Consider the following 13,683-nt stretch of genomic DNA (forward strand, 5'->3'; position numbering starts at 1 on the left):
AGCCCCCTCTTCTCTTGCTATGGCAAGTTTGGAGAGCATGTGATCGAAATGCATACTTGCGGTTGGAGAAGTTCACCTCAATCACAATGGATCTTGCATGAAAAGCGTATAATAAACTTTTGTGTACACGTTTCCGGCTTGGGAGGCTTCATTTGTTACAGCAACACAGCTGATCTTATCCTAGGATCTTTACAGTTGTGAGTTTTCTAATTCAGAAATAGTTTGCATCTCCATTTATTAAGTGTTCCTTTAATGTTTTTTAATTTTTTTTATTATTTTTTGTAAACACTGTTTTCCCGTTATTTAGATTTTTAAAGGCTCCAAAACCAGTGTGGCTCAAACACCTTTTATTACAATCAAAACTTAATTTTTTATATGAAATATAATTTCTTGTCAAATTGGTTTCCATACAACACCCAGTGCTCATCCCAACAGGTGCCCTCCTCAATGCCCATCACCCACTTTCCCCTCTCCCCCACCCCCATCAACCTTCAGTTCATTCTCAGTATTTAGGAGTCTCTTATGGTTTGCCTCCCTCCCTTTCTGGTTTATATATTAAGCGTTCCTTTAAAGCCTTCTCTGAAGTTTTAGACTTCTGGTCGTAAACGTCTTCTCGGGGCTTATTCTTAGGTATGGGTACAATATGCAGGGTTCCACAGGTTACAGACATGCATTTTAGATGCAGATCACCAGGGGCCAAATCCTGATTTTGTCTCCCATTAGCTGTGTGGCCTTGGACAAAATGCTTAGCCTCTCTGTACTTGCTCTGCTTACCTATAAAGAAGTACTCACCTCAAAGAGCCACTGTGAAGATTAAATGAGTTATGTCTGGAATTTGGTATATCCAAACTTACAGCCAGTGGTTGCTATCATTACATCCTTTTCCACTACAGAAGTAGGATCAGGTTTTCACTTATGTTTTCCCTTATATTTTCTAGTAGAAACTGCTGATATTGAGGAAAGCTATTACTGATTTCTATAAGTTGATTTTTCACCGTACCACATAAGGAGCTCATCAGTTCTAATACATGTACCAGATTTTTCTAAATGGATGAGTATATATTTGCCTCGTTTAGGCATTAGAACTATGCTAGGATTTTGGAACAAATTAGAAAACAGCCATTTTAGTTTCTTTCTCTGGTTCAGTTTATATAAGAGAGTGGTTGTGCATTCCTTAATGATTTGATAGGACCTGCCTATAAAACCCATGAGCTCATGATTTCTTTTCAATTGTAGATATTTAGCTCTCTGATCATTTTATTTTATGTTATCTGTCTGTTTAGATTTTCTACACCATCATGACTGAAACTTGGTAATTTATATTTTCCAAGAAAATAATGCATTTTATCAAGACTTGCAAATTTATTGGTATAAAGTTGTACACAGTATTCTCATTAAATTTGCTTTATCTTCTGTGCTTCTATGGGTATGTCTCTAGCTCATTCCTAATGTCCTTGTGTTCTCTCTCCCTCTCTCATTTCAAAAGGCTTTTGCATTTTATTGATGAGGCTCCTTTTTTTCACCTATTTCATTTATTTCAGCTTTTATTTGTATTAATTCCTTCCTGCTGCTTTCTTTGACTTTGTTTTATAATTCTTTTTCTGGCTTCTTGATTTGAATGCTTATTTGTTTATTTTCAATCTGTCTTGCTTCTCAATACATGACACGGAGCTCTGACTGCTTTGCCCATGTTCCATGAATGTGAATATACAGTCTGCCTGCTCCTACTCATTTCTAAGGACATGGTCATTTAAGTTTGATTTTTCTCCTTACTCGAGTGTTACTTAGGAGGTTTAGTTGTTTAAATGTAAAAAAAATTCTCAAGTAGACCGATGCATCTGCTAACTAGACTGCTGTTAATATGTAATATTATTGCATTCTAGTCTGGAATATAGCTTGTATAATTTCTACTTCGGTGAATTTACTGAGATTTCATGCTCCCTTACTTAAGGGAGACACAGGTGTGGAGCTCAGAGTTAATTAAACCAGGGTTCAAAGGGAAGCTATGCCCCTTATCAACCATATGACCCTGATACAATCTATTAACTTCTGTAGGCCTCAGTGACACAATCTATTAAATGGGGATAAAAGTTATTCTTACCACAGAGCTTATGTGAGAACCGACATAACTTACCTAAAGGACAAAATAGTATCTGTCGTGTAATAGACAATGTGAAACATATGGTGCCATTGCAACACTGCTCTTGGTAAATGATACATCCATACATATAGCATTCATGTATTTTAAATAGATAAGTGTATACATAATTATTACAGTTCAAGTTAAATATGTACATTATATACATATGTATGCCTGTGTATTTATATTCTTATGCATATACATATACACACACACATATATACATGTACATATATACACATACATACATACACACATACATGCAAAGCTCAGCCCTACAGTTAAGATTCCAGTCTCGTGGAATATTTCCCTATATACAAACTGACCTGCTCCTTATTACAACCTGAATTAGGTAGAATAATGGTGCCCCCAAAATGTCTGTGTCTTAACAACCATAGGTCCTTACAACCTATGGATATGTTACCATACATGGCAAAAGGAACTTTGTAAGTATGATTAAGACTTTCGAGGTGGGAAGATTGTTCTTGATTATCTAGTTGGACTCAATGTAATCAAAAGGGTCCTTATAAGGGGAGCCTGGGTGGCTCAGTTGGTTAAGCATCCGACTTTGGCTCAGGTCATGATCTCACGGTTCATGGGTTCGAGCCCCATGTCAGGCTCTGTGCTGACAGCTTGGATCCTGGAGCCTGCTTCAGATTCTGACTCTCTCTCTCTCTCTCTCTCTCTCTTTCTCTCTCTCTCTCTCTCTCTCTCTCTCTCTCTCCCTCTTTCTCATAAATAAATAAACATTAAAAATTTTAAAAAGGGGTACCTGGGTGGCTCAGTTGGTTAAGCATCTGACTTCGGCTCAGCTCATGATCTCACACTTGGTGAGTTCGAGCCCTGCATCAGGCTCTGTGCTGACAGCTCAGGCCCTGGAGCCTGCTTTGGATTCTGTCTCTCTCTCTCTCTCTCTCTCTCTCTCTCTCTCTCTCTCAAAAATAAATACACTTTAAAAAACATTTTTTAAAAGGGGGTCCTTATAAGAGCATAAGAAGTAGACAAATGTGTCAGAGTCACAGAAGGAGATATAGTGTGGAATCAGAGGAGAGACAGATAGAAACAGACTGTTCCTCTGGCCTTAAGAATCTTGCTGATGCCTCAGTTTTAGGAATTATGACCTCCACAGGTGTAAATAATAAATCCGTGAGGTTTTAAGCCGCTACGTTTGTGGCAATTCATCATCAAAGCATTAGGAAACTAAAGGAAGACCGTAACAGGGAGGCATTGCTCATGTTCAGATGAGAAAACCGGTAAGTGACTTGCCCATGGAGATATACCTTGTTTACCGTGGTGCTAGGAAGCAGACCTGGGAGTTCATATTTCAAAGCATGTGTATGAGTGTGTGTGTGTGCCATGTGTGTGTGTGTGTATGTGTGTGTGAGAGAGAAATTTTAGCCATATTACACCTGTAGGTTCATGGTTATTTATTTATTTATTTTTGTCTGGAGGTAAGAAAGGATTGTGGCTCAACAGGAGAGGAAGGAGGGGAGATAAAAGGTTTGGGGCATGCTGAGTAAGACACTTAGAGATGCGGGGAGGGGAAAAAACAGAGACTCAGAAAAACACAGGGACTCAGAGGTAAATGATCCTCTGAGTTTTGAAACATGAGAAACTCTCTCCCCCAAGCCACCTCAGGGCACAAGATGGATGATTTATGCAAAGGTCTGTTTAGTTGTTGGTTTTTTTTTTTTTTTTTCCATGCGACATAATTATACAGTTTCTTTAGAACATTCTGTCGTCTGGGAGATTTTCTTACAGAAATTCTAAAGAGTGTAGGCTCACAGGAAACCAGCCAAGATCTGCAAGGAACTATATTTATACATATGCCAAAATGAAAACCATAAAATAAGTACAAAGATACAAACTGGGCATTTTAGCTGTAGGCAATGAATGTGTTACCCTTAACACACCTATCCCATTATAGAGAATACTAGAACTAGATGGGCCTTTAGAGATTGTACCATAAAACCTATACGTGTTTAGCCAAGAGCATGTTTTATTTAATCCCTACAGCAACATCACGAGATGGGGAGTTTCATTCCAACACAGCCACCAAGGACCTCGAGGCTGGCACTTTAAAATTCCACAACCAAGATCAGACCGGCACTTTGGAAAAACCAGTACCTTGACCTGGATCTTCTTACTCCACATCTAGTACTCATTTCATTTCAGCACAAATGACTATTTCCGATCTGCTTGTCTTTCAAAAGAGGAATCTGGGACCTTAGAGAGGTATGGCATTTACACAGATTCTCCAAGCAGGGTGTTTATTTATTCATGTATTTACTTGCTCAGTTATTCATTCATTCCTCAACGGTTTGTGGAGCCTATAAAATTATAGATGGCAATGCACAGACTAGAAATTTTTTCTTTAAATGGCAAAAAGAATCAGATCCTGGAGGGGGGCCCAGGGAATGTAAAAACATAGAAAATGTAAGGTCAGAAGAGCTCAAGGAACGGCATACAACACTGACTTGGACCAACGTCAGGGCTGAATCTGAGTATCCCACCACAAGATAAGACCGTAGCAGGTGCCTTCCAGCTTTACTGAATCGGACACCTGTAATGAATCCCACCCTGGGGCTGTCCGGACCATGACTTTCTGTGGCCTAGAAGGTAAAGTCCTGAGCCACAGGAACCCTACAATCCAATATCATGGGGGCCTTTCTCATCAAGGCCCTTGGGACTGTCTCAACATTAATCAAAATAAAGATTAGTAAAACTGTTTTCAGGGTGGTCTCCATCTGAAGGTTTCACTCAAGGGAAAGATTTAGTTTCCAGAAAAGCCATTTTGAATGTAAGGTACCCAAGGGTATTCTTTAGAAAAGAAGGAAAGAAGGAAAGGAAAGGAAAGGAAAGGAAAGGAAAGGAAAGGAAAGGAAAGGAAAGGAAAGGAAAGGAAAGGAAACAGAATTCCATGGGGGAATTCTGGTTAACTTATATAATGATGTATCTACTCTAAGACCCTCAACACTTGTGAGAAACATTAGCATGTCACCTAACACTAAGAAAAATTTAAAAAAAATCTTTCAAAGCATTGATAGTAAAATGCATCCTGATTTCAGAGATGTTAGAAAGTGGAAAATGTGGGCACTTTAGAACCAGTGAATTATGATATATCACCACCGCAGGACTTGTCACAGCCTTTACTATCCTCAGGTGCACCATGAACCTTAAAGGCAGTTATAGAGTACAATTTCCCATCCACATAGGAATGTGACCACTGAGCTACCCTTTTCTGCCTTTCAGCTGCATATTGGACTCATGTTTCTCAGATCCCACAGTGGAAAAACCTCTCTAAATGAATGGATGAACTCTGTGTGCTTCAGTCAAATGTCTGTGAATATGTTTTACACCTGAGCTTTTGCAAAATACTTCAAGCAGCAGGGAGTATAAGGTTGTGATGTCTGCCGAGAACCTGGTATGTGGATGTTCTGTGCTAACTATGGGAGGTAAAATCCCGTTTCTTCGATCAGAAGTCACAGAGGTGAAAATGCAGACCCTAACCTAAAAGTCAGAAACCAAAACAAAACAAGTGGTAAATAAACACATCCCACACCTCTCCAACCAGTTACTGAAAGTCAAAATTAAGATCACTATCTTCTGTCTGGAGGTCAGCGTTTGCCACTCCTAGAGAGGATGTGTGGCTAGACGTGCTTTTTCGGCCCAGATTTTTAAACACATTTTCATTACATTGTTAATAAGATTACATTGAAATCACATTCAAATTTGAAGAGAGACGCTTGGGTTATCTCCTGTCCCAACTTTACCTCCTAAATGGCTGTGAGATCCTTCTGGGCCACGGTTTCCTCCTCTGAAAGATCTGAGAAATACTTGAAACTTCAAAAAATATTAATGACCTTGATCACCATTTCTTATTTAAAAATACAGGGAACATGGGGCGCCTGGGTGGCGCAGTCGGTTAAGCATCCGACTTCAGCCAGGTCACGATCTCGCGGTCCGTGAGTTCGAGCCCCGCGTCAGGCTCTGGGCTGATGGTTCAGAGCCTGGAGCCTGTTTCCGATTCTGTGTCTCCCTCTCTCTCTGCCCCTCCCCCGTTCATGCTCTGTCTCTCTCTGTCCCAAAAATAAATAAACGTTGAAAAAAAAATAAAAATACAGGGAACAAAAATATATATACAGGGAACATTTCTCTTAGCAAATTATGCCAGGAAAAGGTGTTTACCCCCTGAAACAAACAAAACACAATAAAACAGCAAAAAACACAACCTTCCTTTTGTCAAGCCAGGACTACTATATAATCCACCATATGTTTGGGGGGGGGTTGTTTATTTTGCCTTTTCTGTTTACATCAGTTGCCAAGAAGCAAAGAGCTAAATTTATCTCCCGTTGAGTAATGCCCCCATTTCAGGCTCCTGCAACCATTTTCTCTCTCTGTCCTTACACATGGCTCCGGTCAGTCCTAACTTTATATGACATGTTTTTTTAATAGGTTGGATTTATGTGGATAATATTAAGCCCTTGTCAAAGAATGCACGAAGTACATCATAAACACACATACACAAAAGATACCAACTTGGTTGCTAGGTAACCAAGCAACCTGTAATTGCTTGGGGATGCTCCCTCACCTGTAAAGATTCATTCTAAATGCTTCAGCTTGGTTTCTGATGACCTTCTCAACTTCTCTCAAATTCACCTTCTTCTCTCTACCCTGCTAGTACCTGTTGCTCTATCAACATGAATTCTATCAACATGAATCAGGACCAAGTGAGGCTCAGCCACCTGTCCTCAGTGTCCCCTCTGTCCCAGAGTACAAACTCAATGCCTATTTGCGTTCTCAGCATCCCATAAAAGGCCAGGTACAGAGTAGGTGCAAGAAATCCTAGATAGATGAATTCCTTAATTCAACGGTTACGGTTTTGAAGAAGTTCTTGGGGCAAACAGTGGGGAGTGACAATGGGGATACCCAGGTGACTACGACCTAGTCCCTGATCATGAAGACTTCACAGTGCAATGAGGTCCACACAGGAAAGCAGGTAAGTCAAAAGAGCAACGGGGTGACCACAGAGAGAAGCACTGGGGTGCTGTGTGATCCCAGAGAAAGATACTTTACTCAGTTGTGTAGACCAGGGGCTGGCTATCAAGGCAGCTGGCAGGAGGTCCAGTCTGCAGGGTGTCCAGATATCACTGGGATAAATTAGAATTCAAAGCTACCAAACAGTCCTTGCAAGAGCGTCTTGTGGGTCGAAATGAAAAAAATACAAATCAAAATAAAACAAGAAAAAAGGTCCTTTCTTTGCACGCCCTAACCCCACTTGCTAAATCCCCAGCCAATATTTAAACAGTATCCACTTGAAAGGGCAAGGTGTTCTATTACCCAGCTCCAGGGTAACTACACTTCTCACTCCCGCACCCCATGGGGCTCAGAGAAGACTTGTCAGAGAAGGTTATATCCACACTGAGTCTTGATGATGAAACAGAGCTGTCTAAGCTAAATGGCCACAGGCAAGGGGTGGGGACTTATGGGACAGAGGAGGAGGAGAGGCAGATGGAACAACTTTGTCAAAATTCCAGATGCGCAGGCCAAGAAGAGGCCTCATTCAGGAAGAGGGACACAACTGGAATTGCAGCTGGAAAGACTGGGCTGGGGACAACTGCTTTAGCCATGTTAAGTGAAGAACATCATTTAACAATTATTATGTGAGCACCTACTAATTGCCAGGCACTGTTCTAGGTGCTGGAGATAGGGTGGTAAAGAAGACCTACAATTCCGTCGCCAAGTGATTAAATTAGCTGGCTTTACACCTATTAGACTGGCCATAACTGCCATTCGCTCGGTGCTCGGTGCTCACGCATGCTGGCCTCTGTGCATGCATAATTCCATTCAATCCTCACAATTGCATCTGATTCTACTTAAAAGGAAAGGCTCACAGAAGTTTAGGGACTTGCTTAAGACCAGGTAGCTAGAAGTGGCCAGAGGCGAGGAATAACAGCAGGTCTGTCCTGACTGAGACTAGAGCCCCACAGCCTGGGTTGGAGCCCTAATGCCCCCATGTACCAGCTGTGTGACCTTGGGAAAGTCACAGAGCTATTCTGTACCTGGTTTTCTTGATGGTAACTGGCGATCATAATAGTACGTCCCTTGTAGAGTTGTTAGGAGAATTAAAAACCAGCTCTTGTAATCGAAGCACTAACCACAGCCATGGCACAGAAGAGGCACTTCATAAAAGTTAGCTGCTGTGACTCACCTAGCTGCAGAGGGGTTTATTGAACCTGAGCCTACCCAAGGAACTCAGCAAGGTCACAGAGCTCTGATCCAGTCTTGAAGGTCTCCTTGAGCAAAGGTTTGTTTCCCTTGCTTAATTCAATTAGGTGCTACATCTCTCTACCAACTTTCTCACAAGTACCTGCTAATGGCTTTCATTGTTTTGTTTACAGTGCTTCTAACAAGTGTGGGTAACTTCTCATTTGCATCCTTAATAGGCAATCTTCAAAACATGTTGACACTGCAGTTGGTTTTAGGAGACCTGGGTTTTATTTTCTTTTTTTGTTCTGTTTATCAGCATTTGGATGGGCTTCAACAGCTGCCAGCACACTCCCGCCCATTCATTCTTATTTAAGACTTTCAGAGTTCTTCTTATATTTTGGATATTAACCCCTTATTGGATATATCAACACCAAAAACAGCAACAACAACAAACAATCCAATCAAAAAATGGCCAGAGGACCTGAATAGACATATTCCCTAAGGAGACGTACCAATGGCCAACAGATTCATGAAAAACTGTTTCAATATCACTGCATGTCAGAAAAATGTAAATCAAAACCATAATGAGATATCCCTTCAAATCTGTTGTTAAGGCTAGTATCAAAAAGACAGGAAATAACAGGTGTTGGCAAGAATGTGGAGAAAAGGGAACCGCAGTGCACTGTCGGTGGGAATGCAAACTGGCGCAGCCACTATGGGAAACAGTATGGAGTTCCTTAAAAACTTAAAAATAGAACTACCCTACGATCCAGCCTGAAGAAAATGAAAACACTAATCAGAAAAGATATGTGCACCCGATGTTTACTGCAGCATTATTTACAATAGCCAAGATATGGAAGCAGCCCAAGTGTCATCAATAGATGAATGGAGGGGCTTGTGGGTGGCTCAGTCCATTAAGTGCCCAACTTCAGCTCAGGTCATGATCTTATGGTCCATGAGTTCGAGCCCTGAATCAGGCTCCGTGCTGGCAGCTCAGAGCCTGGAGCCTGCTTTGGATTCTGTGTCAATGTCTTTCTCTGCTCCTCCCCCACTTGCGCTCGCTCTCTCTCTCTCTCTCTCTCAAAAATAAACATTTTTTAAAAAGTTATAGATGAATGGATAAAGATGTGGTGTGTGTATATGTAGACACACACACACACACACACACACACACACACACACACACACACTATGAAATACCACTCAGCCACATACAAAGAATGAAATCTTACCATTTGTGACAACATGGATGGACCTAGAGGGTACTATGCTCAGGGAAATAAGTCAGACAAAGAAATAAAAATACCACACGATTTCACTGATCTGTGGAACCTAAATATCAAAACAAAGAACACCAACAACAAAAAAAAAACAGTCATAAATACAGAGAACAAGCTAGCGGTTGCCCGCGGGGAGGCGGGGGCAGGGAAGGACAGAGGCAAAACAGGGGGAGGGGCTTGAGGAACAAGCTCCCAGTCTCATGTGGTTGCAAAGTACGACATAGTAAATAGAGTCAGTACCAGTGTATTAAGTTTCTATGGTGACAGATGACAAGTACACTTACTGCGGTGAGCGTCCCCTAACGTATATAAATGTCAGATCACTATGGTGCACATCTGAAACTAATTTTGTATCCCAACTCTGCTTCAATTAAAAAAAAAGAGACTTTCAGAGACTTTTCCTGATAGGGAAAGTTAGGTGATCCTGTCTCACAAACCTAAAAACCAAGAACTTGAACACCTCGAGTCACTGAGCAAGTGAGGGGCTATTGTCCCTACTCATCATTCACTGTAATTATTTTATTTAACAAATACATACAGTGCCAACTCTGTGCAGGGCCCTGTTCAGAAGTACTTTACAGACACTCATGGAAACTGTGAGGTAATGCATTTTAGTCCTCATCACAACTCCATAAAGAGATACTATTATCATGCCTATTTTACAGAGGAGGAAAGGGAGACACAGAGATGTTGAGTAACTTGCTCATGGTCACGCAGCAAGGAGGCAGCGAGCTACATTACTAACCATGTGACCTTGGACACACGACTTACCCTTAAGTGAGTAATAAACAGTAAGTAACTGTGCACTCTTCACAAGCATCTTTATATTGGGGCAAATATTAAAAGTTTAGACACGAGCCAACTGAAGATCAGGGGTTCTCAGAGACTTGCCCAATGCCTAAGAGAGAGTTATCTCCAGAGCTTGGATGAGAACCGGAGTCTGTCGATTCCCCTTGACCTCTGCAGTGTGCTTCACTGGAAGGTGGTGACAGTCGCTATGTCACAATCCATTACTGCTCTACCTGCTGTTCCTGCTGTTTTTTGCAACAGAAAGACCACCCCACCACCAGGTACACAGGGAGAAAAATAATGATAAGAACACGGCTGATTCTGTATTCAAGCCTCAGATCTAAGCCCATGCATAATTTACTCAACACTGCCCTGCAGTCACTTAAGCTGAGGAGAGACAGCTATAAATTCAGGTCTGCATACACTAATTTATTTCTTATTTATTTTGCTGATACATATCTAGGGCCTTCAGCAAGCCATTGCAACACCTGCTCAAAGGCACCTGCAGCCCCCAGTGTAACTGAGGCAGAAGGGGGACACCCTAAAGCAAGTCCCAGAAGGAAAACTAGAACCCTGGACGAGAACCATGCAGATAAAATTAATTTTCTGTTACACTGAGTTCAAACTCATACACGCTCCCCCACCCCCTTTTGCATAATATGTAGGACCGAACAGGCTCTTGCTAAATGCCTTATTCTGTTTTCCGATCTTAGCAAAGCACTGAGCATATTTCGATGACAGACATTCTTGCACGAGCACTGGATTATTTTTCTGAGTCACAGAATGTCAAAAGATGAGGACATTTTTAAACAGGAAGATGTCACCAGAAAGAGACTGAAGAAGAGAGGGGGGAAAAAGCAGTGCCATTTTCGAGGAATAGCTGAGGATCAAGCCATACCCTGGAGGCCGTCCATCACAGAGGTAATTCCCAATTCACTCCTCCGGATGGAAAACTAGGTAAACTGGATGAAATGTTAGGCGTCATCGGCCAAAGATCTCATTTTGCATGTGGTCAAACTGCGGCCCAGAGAGGGAAAGGGACTTGTCCCAGGCTACTCAGCAAGCTGGCCCCAATGTGCCCATTCTTTCAGTCTCAGACACATTGTAAAACCCCACTGAGTCCTTAGCATTTGCCTGCACGGCTTCCTTTCCGCCTCCTCGCCTCCACTTAACTATCCTTACAGATAGGGCGTTAGGGCATAGAGAGGCCATCCCTGAATTTGCACTGCTAACTCCCTGCAGAAACAGGGTAGACAGTCTGGCCCAAGCTTTTTCTCAAGCACACGCCTCCTGGTTTCTCAGTGACACTTTCAAGGCACCTGCTCTGGTCTCCAAGCTACACTGGCCAGGGCTGTGGGGGAGACACAGAAGGGGCAGGGGACTTCAGCACAAAACAGTCCTGACCCGAAGACACCGCCTGAGCACGGATTCCATTTATTATAAGAATTAATCAATTATTTATTTTACTTCTTCCTTTCTTCTTCCCAATACCCCACAGAAGCCTTTTGCTTCTTGGGCTGAAAAAGCAGACACGGAAAGGCCATTTCGTTGACGGGCAGGCCCGGTCTGGCCTGACTGCAGTTCCTGACCTTTTTTCCACATCTCCCACTGATGGGAAGGGCCTCGGGGACAGAGACTCACCCGCAGAACATGAAGATGGTGCTGGAGGTGGCATCATAGGGCAAAGGCAGCGTCTGCTGCAGGCACAGCTGCTCACAGCCACCGTTGAAGCCGTCCGAGCAGTCGATGCCTTTGGAGTGGTCGTAGCATCCGGAGCCGTCCTTCATGGGCCTCAGCTCCTCGGGACACTGCTCGGGGAGAGAGCGACAGGGCAGTCACGGCCAAGGAGGTGGTGGGTCCCACTGAGCCCTCTCCTCCCACTTGCCGAGAAGGGCCATGCGTCAGAGACCACAGAGGGGGGTGTCAAAGTCTTATCTGGCCAATTAATAGTTGCATGGTCTCTCTGAACCTCACTGTGCCCACCTGTGAAATGGGACTTTTGTCAGCATCCGCCTGGTAGACGTGTGAGAATAGAAGGAGGTACTGTGGGCAAAGTGCTCAGAACAAAGTGCTCAGAACAAAGTGCTCAGAACGAAGTGCTCAGAACAAAGTGGCTCATGTGGCAACTGCACAGCAAGCCTTAGCTGCTATTACTATTGACACTGCGGGAATCATCATCATTATTGTGTTTATTATTATCCAGTAGGATCTGCCACTGATAAAAAAAAAATCACCCTGGCAGGCAGCCAGGTATATTTTTTTTCTTTTTTTTTTAATGTTTTTATTTATTTTTGAGACAGAGACAGAGCATAAATGGGGGAGGGGCAGAGAGAGAGGGAGACAAAGAATCGGAAGCAGGCTCCAGGCTCTGAGCCATCAGCCCACAGCCTGACGTGGGGCTCGAACTTACGGACCGCGAGATCGTGACCTGAGCTGAAGTCGGACGCTTAACCAACTGAGCCACCCAGGCGCCCCCAGCTAGGTATATTTTAAAGAGTTCCTACCGACATGAGTTTTAAACTCCAGCTCTTCCTCTCCTCCTTCTGTGACCTGGGACAAGGTACGCACCATCTCGGAGCCTCAACCTCCTTATCTGTTAAATGGGCAGAGTACCTACACTTATGCATTTGTTGGGAAGCTTCAACTGGATCCTGGGAGTGCACGTCCTACTTCGGAATTTGGCACGCAATCTGGTACTCATCAAACGTGAGTTCTCTCCCTTCCTGTCTTGAATTTGTCTTTTCGTCTCCATCCCTGTTTCCAGAGTCCTGAATGGGACCCCTTCATGGCCACATCGGGAGCCTGCAAATTCCAGTTAGGTCTCCTCCACACCATCCTCCTAAGTTAGGTATTTCTCAATCATCACTCCCCAGCTTAAATAAGTAACTGCATTTTCCAGAACAGTAACACTTTGAATCTCCCTTCAGCTGATAGGCAAGGTCTTCTGTAGATGTTTCAGCTCCTGTTTCACCAGGAACACCTGTCTCCTGGACTCGTAGCCCTCTGGTCCCTAAAAGTACCCTGGTGACTCCAATCTTGAGTGACCTCAGTCAAATGCTCTTCTGAGTGTGCCTGGCATCTGCTAAGTGCTCCATAATTAGAAGATCCTATACTGTAGGGACAACTGGCTATATAATTTATTTTCCATCATTAGATGAGCTGAGCTAATCTTGTCCAGTCCAGCAGACAGAGAAGCAGTTTCCAACTTCTCTTGCATTCAGGACCAAAAATGAGGTACTAGGTTTTAATTTCAGTCACCATTTC

General features: G+C 42.9%; 1 protein-coding gene across 8 annotated transcripts in view; it reads right to left on the reverse strand.

Annotated features, from left to right (window-relative positions):
- Positions 1 to 13,683, reverse strand: part of ASTN2 (astrotactin 2) — an 882,958-nt gene that overhangs the window by 317,981 nt on the left and 551,294 nt on the right. For all 8 annotated transcript variants that reach the window (XM_023242644.2, XM_023242646.2, XM_011288658.4 and 5 more), the window contains one exon: positions 12,061 to 12,227. In XM_023242644.2, coding sequence (XP_023098412.2) covers positions 12,061 to 12,227 — 167 coding nt within the window. The remainder of the gene's footprint in view (positions 1 to 12,060; positions 12,228 to 13,683) is intronic.

Source organism: Felis catus, chromosome D4 (assembly GCF_018350175.1).
Source record: "Felis catus isolate Fca126 chromosome D4, F.catus_Fca126_mat1.0, whole genome shotgun sequence".
NCBI classification, from domain to species: domain Eukaryota; kingdom Metazoa; phylum Chordata; class Mammalia; order Carnivora; family Felidae; genus Felis; species Felis catus.